This window comes from Squalius cephalus (genome assembly GCF_949319135.1).
Source record: "Squalius cephalus genome assembly, chromosome: 20".
In the NCBI taxonomy this organism is placed as follows: domain Eukaryota; kingdom Metazoa; phylum Chordata; class Actinopteri; order Cypriniformes; family Leuciscidae; genus Squalius; species Squalius cephalus.
The window spans coordinates 20,336,440-20,352,901 of record NC_137141.1 but is presented as its reverse complement, the minus strand read 5'-3'; the positions used below and the strand labels follow the sequence as shown (position 1 = coordinate 20,352,901).

At 38.3% G+C, this 16,462-nt stretch overlaps 1 protein-coding gene across 4 annotated transcripts in view; it reads left to right on the top strand.

Annotated features, from left to right (window-relative positions):
- wdpcp (WD repeat containing planar cell polarity effector) overlaps positions 1 to 16,462 on the top strand; it is a 97,766-nt gene that overhangs the window by 57,592 nt on the left and 23,712 nt on the right. For all 4 annotated transcript variants that reach the window (XR_013819360.1, XM_079852762.1, XM_079852761.1 and 1 more), the window contains exons 4-9: positions 1,512 to 1,562; positions 3,704 to 3,774; positions 4,164 to 4,223; positions 6,276 to 6,390; positions 8,763 to 8,899; positions 12,550 to 12,741. Coding sequence is in view for 3 of the 4 variants with exons in the window: in XM_079852762.1 (XP_079708888.1) it covers positions 1,512 to 1,562; positions 3,704 to 3,774; positions 4,164 to 4,223; positions 6,276 to 6,390; positions 8,763 to 8,899; positions 12,550 to 12,741 (626 nt within the window). In the remaining variant the exon portion in view is untranslated. The remainder of the gene's footprint in view (positions 1 to 1,511; positions 1,563 to 3,703; positions 3,775 to 4,163; positions 4,224 to 6,275; positions 6,391 to 8,762; positions 8,900 to 12,549; positions 12,742 to 16,462) is intronic.

Below are 16,462 nucleotides of genomic sequence, written 5' to 3'. Positions count from 1 at the left end.
ATGACTGAGTTACTTTAATTATCTTTATTTAACCTGCAGTGTATTATTTATACTTTATAGAGCAGGCTATAAAACCAATATTTTTTATAAATGGAGTTTCTGTCTGAATGTGGGGCCTGATGTTTCTCATGGCCTCCAGCAGAGGGCGAAGGAGACCCATGCTTCTGTGAGGAAGGGGGCTCTTCACCCCTCTATCCCGTAGCAGATGTGTGTGTCTGGGGCAAGCAGGGGCAGAATGGCAGAATCTGATTAGCAGCAGTAATCCTGAAGCTGTCCAGCAGGTCCAGGCCTCCAGCAGAGAGAGGCAGTGCTCCTGTAGAGCAAGGCAGGGAATTGGGCCGTCTGGTTGGGCCACCAAGGGCTAGAGATCTGGGACTCTAGGGTGAGATGGGGCTTAAGGTGTGGGGCTATAGCATAGAGAAGAGAGAGCATGCTGACAAAGCAGGAGTTTGGTCTTGCCTCAGTCATTTCCGTCTGTCAGGATACCTGTCCCTCTGACTGTATGAGTCAGTGTTTTTCTCTTTCTGGCAAACACACACATTGGGGTGAGAGGCTACAACTTAGTGAACATATGCTGAGAAAGACATTTGAGGGAGTGTTTACGCATACATGGGTGTTGCTTAAACTATGGGCACTTTTATGTGGCAGGAATTTATTTTTATTTAAAAAAAATATTTTTTTGAAGGTTACATTTAAAAATGTCTTAGAAATGTCTTACCATTTCTTCATTTGTTTTGCTAATGTTCATATATTTTATATTTTTTATTTTTTATTTTGTATATAAATATAAAGTATTTTAAAAAAGTATATCAAACTTTTGATCTTAAACAATGAAAGTTCACTGTAAAGCTATTAATTATTACATTTAAAAACTAGAATATTTTAAACAACGAGTGAAATAGACAAACAGTTTTAAAATCCAGTGTATGAAAATAATGAATATAATTTTTTTTTTTTAAATTGACCATCAATTGTGAATTCCATCACACCCAACAGGTCTGCCACTAAAGTTTTATTTAAAAATGTTTTATTGCAACCAAGGACACAAAAGTGTCTGTCAAGATAAATATCAATTATGTTTAATAACAGTACTTTCATTATCTGTCATTTCCAGTAAAGGTAGAATATTGTCAAATTAAGCAAAAAGTGTGAAATTATGATTTAATTGTGTGTAATTTAGTATTATATAAAAATTAGCATTCGAAGGACAGAGGTGTTTGCATTTTTGTAACAAAAATATTTGATATAATAGTTGATTTGGAGTGTGGTGGGTACCATAGAAGTAAATACATAGATGCCTCATTAACGTCTGTTTCTGTGGGCCACCATTGGAACAGTCAAAGCTGGTCCATGAACATTCAAGAGCAAGTTGACTGAGTGTCTGCAACCATAGTTAGATGCATGTATGCATATCTATATAATATACATAAAACTCGCTTTCGCATTCTTTCTGAAGATTTAAAAAAAAGCATAAAAATGGTTCTTACAATGTTTTCTCCTTCTTTGTGCAGCCTCTCCTACAGATCAGCATTACTACAACGAGAAACAGCAGTTTGCAGACAGTAAGTAATCCATCATCAAACAATTAACCTTCATGTCATTGATCATATTAGCTCATTATTTAAGAACATTGGTTTGCATGTTTCTAAAGCAACACTAATCTGATTCCTAATTTAAACTGCTTCAGATGCCTGGAAAATGAAGTGCCCCATTAGAGCAAATCTGACAATTATTAAACATCACTCCATTATCCCTCCACTTCTTTAACCCTCATGAGCCTGATGCAACATTAATGAAGAAGAATGGAATGAAAAAAATGCTGCATAAGGCTATAAGTCATGACGATGGACAATTTGATGGTGTTTTATCAAGCTTTTGCACAATAAATGTATTTTTATGACAGTTCTACAGACTTCATTAAGGTCTTCAGTGCAGCAGTCCCTTACTAAAAGTATTGTGTTGGTACCATGGTACAGTGATGGTATAGTACCATAGCACTGATAAATACCATTAATACCATAATACTGATAGTACTCATAGTATGGTATGTTCTCCAAAGTACTTTGAAGAATACAGTATGGTACCATGTCAAAAAACCTGGTAATATTGTATTTTTGGGTAATTTTTTGTTGACAATGTTAAATGTTTTACCTGGACCATTTCCATTTTTCCAGCTTCACATTTGACCATTGTACAAGTTACAGTGTTTCTTTTCTCCTTTTAGATTCGGCATTCATTTTAAGACAAGTACAGCCCGTTAATGTAGTTTATTATAAGACTGACTCTCTAATTTATATGTCTTTTTCACAATAGTCATGATGTTGTCAGATGTTCACTTCCAGTATGGCCAGTGCCTTCCCACTGTGATGCCCAGTTACCTCCTGCCCGCTCACCCTGCTGGTGGGGTAACTCCCGTCGCCCTCGAGAGAAACACAAACACCCTTATCAGGAGACACAGACCCGTCCCCCTCTCGCCCCCGTCCTGCTCATCTCCCATCCCCTCTCCTTCATTTGCATTCATTTATTTCTCCATCCTCTTACTCCTTAAAGACAGGAGACATGTCTTAATGGTGTAGAAATAATAATAATAATAATAAATAAATAAAACAGATTGGATTTGATTGCGGAATCTTTACGAAAACAAATAACAGACCTCCTCCATTTCTGTTGGTCCCTGTCCCGGATGAACGTATTAATGCATAAATGCAAACGCACACTCACAGATTGAACTCAGCCGAGAATTCTATTAACGTTTCTTTCTCTTTTTTTCCCCCTTCGCTGGTTTGCTCCAGAGGGAAACAGGGACTGAGATCTAAGCGGAAATTTGGGGGGCTTTGTGAGCGGAACGAGGCATTTTGGAGTGGCGTATTTAATGTGTTTAATATGTTATGGTAACTTTGAGTTCTTCCCTCGGGTGACTGTGCTAACTCAGGGAGCGCTGATTGAATGAGACTGCGGCGTTACACTGAATTTAGCCTCTGTTGCGCTATTAGTTAATATTTCGCCTTTAAATCCCTTCTGTCTACAGCATTAGAGAAATAAAAATAGGTTTTTATCCACACTTTGCATTGTAGATCAAAGGAAAACATTCATTTTGGAGTTTGATTGGAAAGAAACTCTTTGCAGAGAAAGACTTTTCTGTAAAAAGGAAAAAAAAAAAAGCATAAAACTTGAATGCAAATGGGATGAGACTTTTTTTAGTTTTTAAAACTCACTTTAACATTTAATGAAATATTTGTAAAAAAAATATATAAAATATAAAGAAAAATTCAAATACAAATGTGTATTTTACCAATAATAATACAGTTATTAAAATATAAGTGTTCAAATATGAAAATCCACCAAATAAATATGAATAATTACTTATCATATATTAATATTAATTATACCTTTCTTAACTTTTTACAATGATTTTATTTAATTTGTACAAAAAACTTTATTCTCCTGTCCCATGTTTGCAATTGTTTGTACCCAAATCATCATCAGGATTGAAATGAGAGGATTTCATTCTTGAGCTGTCAGCTCAGATTCATTTGTAGGGTGACCTCAGGTGGAGATGTATTTCAGGGTCAATCCTCTTCGCCCTTAAAAAAACCCACAAACACAAAAACACATTCTTTTGGCTGTCTTTTATTGCTTCTTTTTTTGCCTTGGTGAAATGACGGTGCATTTCATACCTGTGTCCTCTCTTTCTGTCACTCAGGTCGGGGTTACCCATGGTTCCTTAGTAACCGTCGTCCGGAGAAGCTGCGTGATGCCCTAAAGGAACTAGAGGTATTTGTTTACATTTCCTGCAGTCCGATTAACAAATAGGAGCATTCTCTCTCTCTCTCTCTCTCTCTCTCTCTCTCTCTCTCTCTCTCCTTTCATAAGGAAAGAGAAAATCCCCCCGACCTCTCTCGCTTGCTCTCGCTCTCTCTCAGCACCTGTGTGGGTGCCTCTCTGTCATCGTGGGGGATATTTGAGGGGGATGATTGGGACTGTGAGCTGGCTCTCTCTCTCTGCCTCTGGCTCTCTCACACAAACCTAGCTTTGTTCAGTCCAACTCGGGCTCATTTTTGCTGCCTCTCCGTATCTGAAACTGGAAACATCCTTCTAAACCTGACCCTGAAAACAGGGTCTACTCATTCCTAGTACACATTCTCTGTCTCTCTTTCTCTCAGGAGCTGCTGCAGTCATGCCCGGTCATGAGTGTCAGATGGAGAAGCAAGCAGTGCTTTCAGGTACCTTACCCAGCATGCACCAGTACCCAGCAGGCATCAGGCCTTCTTGGCATGAGTTGGCTCGTGTAGCAGAGGTCAGGCAATGAGCATATGCAGACTGTTTGTGTCAAATACTCTTGGGGAATTTATCTCTGGGATCAAAAAGATTCCCTTCTCAAACACATCACTGTAACCCAGCGGTTTTCCGTTCAGTGCGGATTCTTCAGCTACATGCGCACACATTTTTCGCACCTAAAGTGCTTGATTTACGCCGTTTTAAAAGGTCAGGGAGATCAAACGTTGTTCGACTTTTTATTTATTTCTTATTTTTTTGGTGGTCAGAGAAGGTTTTTCCTGCCCAACAGCAGGATCTGATTGGACGCTGTGACCTTTATCCACTGTTCACATTCTATAGAGATGAAATTCCACCTTATTCCAGACAGAATGTTATCAGGCAGAGATTTTTAAAGGGATAGTTCACCTAAAAAAATTCTGTCATCATTTACAGTACTTGATCCCATTTCATTTCAAACTAAAAGAAGATATTTTGTATCAGCTGTTTTTGTCCATATTATGAAAGTATTATGAAAGTTAATGGGACTCAAAATTTCAAGCTACAAAAAGGTGGCTTAAAAGAAGTGCTTAGATCATTTAAACATTTATTTGGTTAATCACGATTAAGTACACCTAACATTTGAAATTTGTAATCATAAATATATTTCACATTGAATCTTCAAATGAATGTGGAAACAACATAAAGAGAGTATTTAAAATATTAACATCTTTTCACATTTATTTTCCCTCTATTCATTTTGTTATTGTTGTTGTTATTCGTATTATTATTATTTATGGAGATAAATTGCAATTATAGCCATTCAACATTAGAGTGTAATTAAAAACCAGGCCTAAATTGAAAATTGTCAGATTGTCTTTATCATTTATAAAAAATACAAATAAAATATTATAACAACTCTTAATTGAATTGAACTTTTAAAAAAATGGGGGGGGGGGAGATACATTAGCATTGCTGCTTCAGGAATTGAAAAAAAACAAATATTGTTTTAAATATTTTTAACATTTTAAACAGCAAATATTAATTTCAGAAATTATAAAGTTATATTTCCCAACCTTACTTTGGTGGTTTCATCCAACTTTTCTGAAGCCATGCGATCATACTGCATATGACATTTGATGAACGTATTTAAAGCTACACTGTGTAGGATTTTCTCCCATCTAGCGGTGAAATTGTATATGACTACCAACTGAATATTACTTTCTAGCCCCTCCCATTCCGAGGGCGTTTTAACTCCTACGGTGGCCGTATTATTTCAAATCTGCCGGCAGTCGTGAGTAATCTCCCCCTCGCATTCGTCACGGTGCCACTGAGTGTAAAAACACGAAAGGCGAAGTTTGAATTTCCAGGTATGTCCCTCTTTGGCTAATGTATTTTCAAGATGGAGGCGCAACATGGCTGCCGCCATTCGAGTGACTCGCTCGTATGTATTCTAAATGGCAGATTATACACTTATGAGAATACTTGATTAGTTGGTAGAAGTAATTACACATTAATGAGCACATATAATTTTGAAAGAACAAAGTGTTTTTTGCTAAGAATCAACTTAAAAAATTACACAGTGTAGCTTTAAGCCTTTATTCACTCTCAAATCAAAGCATTGATCAACACATACATATACAGACTACATCAATAATGGCGTCACAAACCTCAAATGCACAACTAATGTCAAACCTCATTGGTTCTCAAATGGCCAAACGTCATGATGTTTGAGGTTTGTGTCACCATATTTGATGTAGTCTTTGTATGCATGCATTGAACAGTGTTTTGATTTGGAGCTTGACCAAAACAGCTCAAACTTCCTTCAAAATATTATCTTTTGTGCTCTACATAGTAAAAAGAAAGGTTTGGAATGACACAAGGATGAATGAATGATGACAGAATATTTATTTGTCCGTGTGAACAATTCCTTTAAATGTATTCTTGTTGTACTCTGAAGATTTACAATCATAAAGTCCCATTCAGTGTGAATGTGTTATTGTTCGTTACTGTGTGTGTAGATGCTGTTGAGATCAGGTGTGTTGGTGACCCTTATCCTGGGTGGAGCTCAGGTTGAACGAGTGGCCATTGACAGAACGCTGGTGGGGCGACTGCCTGCTGACACCATCAGCGACGGTGAGTAAACGCGTACTCACACGCTACCCTTCCTCTCTTCTTTTTTCTTTCTCTCCTCTTCTTGTCTCTCCCTCTCTCTTTGCAGTTTCACTCACTGCTCATTTTCCCAGCATGGGCCTGGGCGGCACGCACACCCACAGGTCAGGAACGGCAGTCCCTTCTGTTTCTCCTTCTTCCGTTACTCCCAGAGGAAGTTCGAAAAGCACGGACACGCGCGCGCACACACACACATACATGTCGAGGTTCCTCCTGAATCTCAGGGGAATCTGCCATGGCTCCCTGTCTTATTTCTGGTTTGTGAAATTGGACACTCTCCCAAATCTGCTAATTATTTTCTCATATCATTTATTGTTTAGAGCTTATATGGCTAAAGCTCTCTGTGCCAGGTCTCTAGATACCTGACGAACCTCTCTCTCTCTATCTCTCTCCCTCTGTCAGCCCACCCCTTCCTTTTTCCTAGTAGCCCCCTATAGAGTGCCATTCAGGCCCCCAGAGCCCCTAATTACCAGAGTAATTATGTGTGTGTGTCTGAGAAAGAGAGAGTGTAAGGGTGGGGGTGCCAGGAAGGCTTCTGCATCTGTCACTTATTCAGTTAGTTTCACACACGCAGTCAGACCTGTTCTGGCCTTGATTACTTGTTACTTTGTGAGCGCTGTAGTAAAAAGAGAGAGAGATCGAAAACTTTGATTAGCCTGTGATTGTGAAAAACACACTTTTTAAACCCAAAATCATCTGTAATGCATCTATAGCTGTTTCATTAGTACAGTCACAGGTTAAGAAGATTTTTAAGACTTATATGGACAGCTAAACAATGATATGAGAGGCATTTGGGAATATTTTATATTTGTAGGAACAGTAATCTTAGGTAAAAACGGCTTAGTATTATTGAGTCCATTAGTGATTGCTAAAACGTAATGAACTACAATTTAAATATCCACCATTATTGAATTTTTTTTATTATTTTTTTTATGTATAAATAAATTTCTCTGCTGGTAAGAGTTTCAGACAGTGATGTAAACACGTTTTAAATGAATGGAGTATTAACTAACTAAGCAGATTTAGGGGAATTTATTGATTTATTCTGCTAACCCGCTGCTCATATGTTCCAAAACCTGTTTACTAGCCCCTGGACACAAATTTGGATTTTTTTTGGAAGGATTATCATGGAATCTTCCCATTAATTTGGAGATGATTACTGAATACTAATGCATCTGTATTTTCTCTAAATTTTTGTAATCTTTTAAAAGCATGTTGAGTATTCCATGTTTTTCTTTTTTCTTTTCCAAACGGATAATGTCATTTAATTTGGTAGAGTGTATCATTTACATTATAGAATTTCCAAACCACTCTTGAGCCTCTCAAAGTACGTGGCTAAGCTAAAAACGTTGGTTTAAGCAAAAATGATTCCTTCAAATTCCATCCTTCAATAAACACACAATACATCAGCATTTTAAGTGAGATTTTTCAAAATCTTTTGCAAATGTGGATGTTTTCTTTGTCATTAAAGACTTGCTAAAGTGAAACTTAAAATGACGCTTAAAAATACTGCATTTAACACTCTATTCCTTTGAAATTAGCACCCTGTTTTATGCTTGAATGTGAGATGATTCATAATTACTGCAGAAGCGCTGATATTCCGTCTCTAATTGCTGTTCAGGTTGGAAATTCCAGCCCTGAATATCATCCTCAACTAAACCTGCTTCTCTGAATGGGTTGTATTAATTTTTTTGCCGTTTAATTGGTTTCATAAACAGATTAATTTTTTAGGAAGGGAAGGTTAATTGCTAATCACAGTGTGGAGAGCTTGTCAACAGTTTCACTGCAAATGTCTCTCTTTAACATGAAAGCTACACACCCTACAGGCTTTACAGTCTCTCTTTCTCTCTCTCTCTCTCTCTCTCTCTCTCTCTCTCTCTCTCTCTCTCTCTGTCTCTCTCTCTCTTTCCCCTACTACTCTGACTCACTTATGAAAATTATTCATTATGTGCATTTCTGTGTGTGTGGGTCAGATTTTACCTACATTGTAAGGACCAAATATCCCCACAAGCATAGTAAAACCTGAAATCACCTGCATTGCCAGCCAATAGTCAAATGTCAAACTTCCATTTGGGAAATTTGGATAAAACGTCCTTTGGAAAAATGATCTGTAACTGAAATAAATAATGGTTTTTTTTAGGCTGTGAACAGTGCAAAAAGCTTTTCTGTTTGGGGTAGTTTAGGATTTGAGTCAATCTGTAGTGATTATAATGAGCATTATAGTTGAACAATAGAAGTATATAGTATGTCTTCATTTAGATAAATGTGTGTGCACGCTATGTCTTCTCACAAGGTCATATGAGTTTTGACCTTTGACCTTGCTCTGTGGTTTTCAGCGGTGATTGGTGATCGCTTCCTGCTGTTCTCGCTGATGGAGAGGAGTCAGGTGTGTCAGGTTTTCTTGAACAGGAAGAACCAGAGCTCACCTGAACCAGCACGACACATGGAGAAACTCACAGCTGCGGAGATTAAGGTAACACACACACACCTTTTACACACACATCTATTGAACGCTCGCCCAAAGACATACACACACTCTTCAATACACACACATTAGCACATTTTAGGAGGAAAGGCAGCACAGCCTCTCCTGCTTTCAATTAAAACGCTTTAATGAGGCTGGTCTGGCTCTTTCCACAGGGCTTTTAACTCTAATAATTGCCTGGCTTTACTTGCTTTCTTTTACCGCTGGGACAGGTAACACTGTGATTACTGGAGCTCTTTTCTAATGCACACCTTTGGGGAACATCACGTCCAAACACACAGCACTTCTCTCTTTATAGAGATATCACATCATTTATGACAGTACATCTATATATGCCTGAGAAATGTTCTTCCCTCTATCTCTACTTTTTTTCAGTAATTTAACAAAAAATACATAAAGCATTTAAAAAAAAAAAAAGGAAAGATAGTTTCAGATCATTGTGAACGCATCAAGTAGCCTAAATATATATTTAAAAATACTTTTTTTGAAAACATAACGACATAAAGCAGTTTTTCAGTGTGCACTTTACACACTGTTTTCCCACATTGCTAGTACCTGAATAGGAAGAACCAAAATAAATTTTTTGTATTTTTGGAATATTTACATTTGCATCTTTGCATTCTGGCAGATACTTTTGGCTAAAAAGATCAAATATATTTATTAACATATTTTATTTTTGTATGAACCAATAATCAGGTAACAAGATGGGCGGGGTTAGACAATAGACAGGAGAGCACATGGCACAAGGAAACATACATGACAAGCTATGTGCTTACACCAAACATGACTAAAACACAAGTACGTGACCAGTGAAAAAAATCACAAGCCGTGTGCGCACACAAAACATGACAACATGAAAGCACTCAGTCGTGTGCTACACAGCACAAGCCAAAACATGACATAAAAACATGCAGCTGATGTAACCATGAACCGTGTGCTACACAAAACACAACAACACACGCGGACAGAGGAGCGCACGGCCCGAGCGAACTCGAAACTGCACGCTCACAGAACAAGACAGAGTGCATGAGAACTAGTGAGTATTCTGTGCACTCACAACAGACGACAAACACACAGAGCATGAATGTCCGAATCCCGACACAAAACCGAAACCAAAGTAGACCGAAGTGCCGGGATCAGAACACCACGCAAAACAACTCGCATGGACCGAAGAGCGCACGGCTCGAGCACACTCGAATCCGCGCACTCACCCAAGACAAGACAATACAGTAGCGTCAGGGCTCTGTCACAAAACCAAGAATAAACTAGACCGAAGTGACACAACCCTGACAATATCTATATTATAAAATGTGACCATTATTATCGTTTTGTAAAATTGGTCACAGCCATGTAGTTTGTCGCTAGCAGAGCAGTGGTGTAGAGGTTGGAGGGTGGGGTCAAGTCCATCTTCTCCTTTTCAGAGGAAATGAAGGTGATCACTCCATTCTTTATCCCTCATCCCATTCATTCTCTGGCTTTCCAAAGCAACTTGTCTAAAAATTCATAACGGTATTTAAGAAAAAAAAAAATCTTTATTCGTCTTCTTTTTGAAAGCATTAACCTCATTTTAATGGGCCAGAGACCAAGTGTGCGGAGATCACAATTTGGATGGGTCTGATTATGGACTAAACACAATACATAAATACATCAGGCTCTTAACACCCTCCGCACCCGAACATTATCGCATTACTGGAGCGCTTTGTTGCGATGGCAGCCTGAGTATGAAAGCAATCTCTCCTGCGGTGTGGCTGGCTCCAGCAGCATGGCTCTGATAAGGGGGGACCGTACGCCCCCCCCCCCCCAACCCTGTCCTCCCTCCCCGACACCACCCCCGCCCACCACATCCCCCATCCCAGCCCGGCCGGCCCCATCCACTGCCTGCTCCACTGGACTAAGCTTTGAGCCTAATCCTCCAGAAAGAGGGTCTGATTATTGCTGACCAGCAAGCACAGGCAAGATGGGGAATCAAGTTTTGGGGGAGGGCAGAAAGAGACAGAGAGAGATGAATGTTATTTTCCCACAGTCTGTATTGGTTTATTTGGTTTTTGTTTGTTTATTAATCTTATATAAATCATTTTCATGGTGGATGATATTTAACATGCACGATTAGACTTTACAGGCGCAATGTGAAGGTCAAGGTTAAATGAAGAACAGTTTTTGTTGTCATGGGTAGACTGTAGTACATTTCTCGTCCTCCCTATTGTGCACAGATAGAGTTGTTGACATAAAGAGAGACTCAGTGTTTGCTCTCTTGATAAGGCCTTTCAGAATGAAGTATATGGAAATGACTGCTATTATGTTGCATGAATAGGCACTGACTCTATAAGAGCCATATCGTATTTTCATGCCATTTATTCGTACTATTGGCTGCATTGAGGGTCTGCTTTAAATCCTCGACCCAGAACTGCTGAAATAGCACATGATGAGCCGTTGCAGATATGAGATAGAGTTTAATGCAGCGGCATGAGACAGTGGCACAGTGTAGGAGAGAATATCGCTCCATACTGCACTTTTATTGCAGTCCCATAAACAGATAGTGGATTTAATGCCCTTTCAAAGGAACTAGTTATGAATACATCAATTATTATGTCTACGTTGAGGCTAGACAGTCTTGAGTGATTAAAGCTTTTTGTGCATCAGCCAAACAGCAGGTGTGTCAATCAGGTGCGGCTCATTTTAATGAAATTTGGTAGTCAGACTTAGTCAGCAGCAAAACACTGGCCTTTGCTTCATTAGAAACCTGTAATTTTGGGTGGTTTTGGATTGATCTGTGCTGCATATTTGCGGATGTATCTTAGATTCTGAGGTATATTGAGTATGTCGTTTGATTTCATTTGTTCAAAACCACGTCACTATGGTAAGCCTACTGTAAAGGATTAAATTCAGAGCTGTCAGGTTTGATTTGGTGGGAAATATTAGGCTTCCGTCATTTGTCATTGTGTGTTTCCCAAAGGAAAGACATAAGGTTCAAATATTATAGTGGCTGATCTGCTACTTACTTGCTCAGATGACATGTTTTTCAGAGAGACTGATGTCTTATTGTAAGTGATCTTGGTGTAGATGTTTTTTGTGGAAGCTGATTTCCATTTCTAAGTTAAATTAAAATAATAATAAAAAATTATTTAATATAATTAAGTATGATCTTTTTTTAAAATGTGAGAGACAGTAAAAAAAAAACGATTATGTAGTAAGTACACTACGTACATATAGCAAGTTTGTAAGTACATGTAGTTACTTAATATTACTCAGTACTAAGTGTATAATTACAGTGTAACAAAGACACTTCAAAATAAAGTATAACCGGTTTTTCCATAGGATTTTCCCTTTTTTTTCTTTCAAAATCTAGTTCATTCCTGCCACACTGGTTTATGAAAGTGAAAGCATCTAGAGATCTTATTAGCAATCATTCAAATATCTTGTTACCTTCAAACATCTCGCCAAGTGCAGAACAAATGCAACTAATTCAAATGAATCTAATAAAAACCCCACCAAAAAATAACAATGCCCTGCTACCTGAAACAGCTCAGGCCACATTAATAAAGCAGCACGCAGCTGTAATGTGTTATGCAGAGGAGTTGAGGCAATGTTTTATAGATGTTTTGTGGTCCGATTCCTTTACGGTTGTTGTTCTTCCGCAGGTTTCAGTGGTGGACTTACCTGGCGGGGGACGCCGCGTGGAGCGCCACATGGGTCTGAACCGAACGCAGGATGTGGCCGTGTGCTGGTGGCCGCTCTGTAACGAGGAGGTTAGGCCTTGGTCTCCCATCCCTAGTGCAGCGGACAGGGCCAACCTGGTGCTGCTCGCCTGCTCGGAGACCCCTGGGCTTATGGTAAGCAGACACTTGCATGGCTTCAGGGTTGGCCTTTTATCCCTTTCTAAACTAATATTTTTTGGTTAGAATTATGTGAGATAAATTATGTGAGAGTGAGATTTTGAAAAAACTCGAAGGTCAGATAAAAACCGGAGTGTAACCTCCTAAATAATATAAATACTTTTAATAATGCCCTCACAATGCTCCATTGCTCAAGGTTTTGGAAAGATTCTCAATCCCTTTTTCACCCCAGTCTTTTTGTCCCGTTGTACCTTTCTTTTTTCTCTTTTGTAATGCTTTACCAATCACCATTGTATTTCTCAATGAGGTGCTGTAACTCACAGACTGTTCACTTGAACTTTTTCTTTACATGAACAGCCAACCTTTGACCTTCCTGTGTAGCTGACACTCTTCCATTGTAGAATGTATTTTGCTCTCCAGTGAATGTGTAATTAGGCAACAGCTACACAACGAATGTTTTCTTGATTCAAAAAATATTAAGCGTATAGAATAGAATTGCACGCATTAATCTATCATCCTTTTTAAAGGTACAACTCATTTTATGCTTGCGTCACTTTGGATAGCATGTCTTGGACTTACTGATGTCTAGCAGTATCAAATACAGCATCATGCACGTTTTCAGAATCAGTCATGATTTATTTATTCTTTTAAATATATATATATATATAAACTCACTTTTTTTTGTGAGTTTCATTATTTAATTAAAAAGTGACTCGTTTTCAATGCAGTGATAAAATACTTTTAAAGCTTTTATTAGGCTACTGATATTGTCTCAAAAGTACTAATTCTTTTTTTTTGTGTAAAACTTTTTTAATAGGAAAAAAAAGAATAGCTCTCAAGAACCACTTATAAGACTGTCCGTCCACTTCTCCATTTCTCCATTTCTACTGTACATTCCTTTTTTTTCCTGCCTCTCAGCGCTGTTTAATATTGAATGGCAATGATTCAAAAATCAGCAAGCAGTGCTTAAACTCCCAACGTTGCTCTCTGGTTTTAAACATATGCAAAATCTTCACTCGCAGAGCAGGGAATGAGAGAGATGGAGCGGCGTTTCCAATTGCAAATGCACCAAATGAAAACAAACAAGGGGTGGAAAAATGCTAAATAAAAAAATAAAGGGGGGGGGGGGGCAGCGTGGAGCGACACTGGATTGCTCTGGTTGGAAATGAACCCTGGATTTATCCTGGGCCTTCACCTATTTATTTTCCTCTCTCTTTCTTTCTCTTTTCCCCTCTGTCTCTCTCTCTCTCTCTCTCTCTCATTTTTCTACGGTAAAAAAACATTAAAGTGTCTCTCGCCTTCATCGTTTCTAATTAAAGTGTTTGTTGTCATTTTCAGATCCGTGGTGTGAAATCAAGCTAGCAGTTTATGTAAGACGCGAGCGGTGAATCAAACGGTTCGCTCGGCGCACAGACACACACTTCAATCAATTCTGCCTCATATATATGTTCCCTTTGTTAAGTTTGCTATCTGCATGCTAAACCCATTTTCTGCTTAGTCTTCAGCATTTAAAAAGTACGCTTTCTTTCCCTATGTGGTCTTAATTCTTACCCCTCGCAGATAAGCACTGCCAAGAGACACACCGGGAAAAACACTCGTGCACACACACTTATTTATGCAAACGTTTAACATTTTTAATCAATTCCCCTGTTCCTGGAATTTAACGATTTTAATAAAGAATTTTTATAAATACACTTCACTTATTTTGCATGTTGAGGTGGTTGTTATGTTTTCAGTAAGCATTTGATATCTCTCTCTTTTTTCCTTTTTTGATAGTTGTTTTGCATATTAAGGTGGTTGTTGTTATGTTTTCCGTGCGCATTAGATGTTGTTGAATATCCTGTTATCTCTCTCAGAACACTTCTCTTCATTTGTTTGATCTGCATATTTACCAGGCGTCTGTACTCTATTTACAAATTGCCACATTTCTTATGTCTTCAACCAAATGCATATTATGCTTTTCACCCAATGTGGAATGATAGCAGAAAAGGATAGTTTTACAGTTTTAAGGCCTGTTTGAAAATGACTCCAGACATCACACATGAACCATGGAGTCAGTGACTTTTAGGAGGGTGCACTTTTTTTAAAGGAAATTTTGTGGCCGCAAATGGTTAAACTATCTTAAAATATATTTTATTTTTTTTGTGATAAAACCATGAAAGAGTAAGTATATGTTTTTATGTGTTTTGTTTGTTTTGTCAGTGAATTGCTCATAACAATTTCTTCAAAGCTTGGGGTTGGTAATAGTTTTTAAGTACAGTAAAAACAGTAATATTGTGAATTATTGTTATTACAATTGAAAATAACTGTCTTCTATTTTAATATATTTTAAAATATAATTTACTCCTGTGATGACAAAGCTGAATTTTCAGCATCATTACTCCAGTCATCCACAAAGAAATCATTTTAATATGCTGATTTGCTGCTTAAGAAATATTTCTTATTTTTATCAATGTTGAAAACATTTGTGCTGTTTAATATTTTGTGAAAACAGTAAGACATTTTTCAGGATTATTTGGTGAATTTATTTGAACTAGAAATCTTTTGTAACATTGTAAATGTCTTGAGTGTCATTGTTCTTGAGTGTTCAGAATCCTTACTGAATTAAAGTATTAATTTAAAATAATTCAAATCTTACTGACTCCAAACTTTTAAATGGCCAGCACACCTGTTTTGACACAGCCCCCTCTTTTACTTTTTACTCTTTGACTGAGCTATTTGTCCTTCTGCTGAATTTATTCCCCTTATTTTGGGATTTGGATTTTATTTATTCCTTATTCAGTGACTTTGTCAGTGTTATTTGATTCTAGAAGGCTCATGTGGAATGGTTTCAATCTCTATCATTTTTCCGTGCATGGCTGCTGTTATGATTCCAGGGCATGTTATATATGAAGAGAAAAGGTCCGAGTGGAATGTGATTTCCCGGGTTAAATTCTTGGGCATGTGCAGGTGCAACAGAGCGAATGCTTCTGTGTTGATTTCATGCCACAGCAGCCTGACAAGCATCTGAGTAGCACACACACACACTTACACACACCAGAAGAGCGGAGACTCAGCAGCAAGAACTTTCATAGATTGCCTTCATCATCATCTCCCTTTCTCTCTCTCTCTCTCTCACTGTCCCCCTCTCTCTCTCCCTCTCTCTCACTGTTTGCTCTCTGAGCTGGAAAATTGGCTCAAAGAGCTCTACTGCTGTGAACAAGGCCTGCTGCTCAGCTGGACCTCTTTGGGTTTATCTTTCAAGCTGCAAAGAAAGTCCAGAGAAGAGAAGAAAAGAAAAGAATAGTTTTGACCAGTGACTGAAACCAATAACTAACAGAGACTCACTTACCACTGTTCTCTCTCTCTCTCTCTCTCTCTTTCTCGCTCTCCTTTGCACCGCACCCACCCAACCTCCCCAACCCACCAAGATGCCGTTTGTCTTTGTGAAATTGAATCTGTCATTGTTTCAGCAGCAGCTGTGGGATTTGCAATGTTTGTGTGTGTGTGTGTGTGTGTGTGTGTGTGTGAATGCAGGTCTTAAGAAGGATCACTCTGTGAAGATGTTAAAACCTTTGTGGCGGGTGGGAGAAAGACACTCAAAATGTCCCCCAGTGCTGAGGCAAACACACTGCCTCTCAACCAGCTCTCCTTTATTTCTTCACCTTTTTGTTTTTGTTTAGTGTTACCGTGGCAAAGAGCTTAGCGCTTTCTCTCTGTGGCTATCCGTTACTACTAA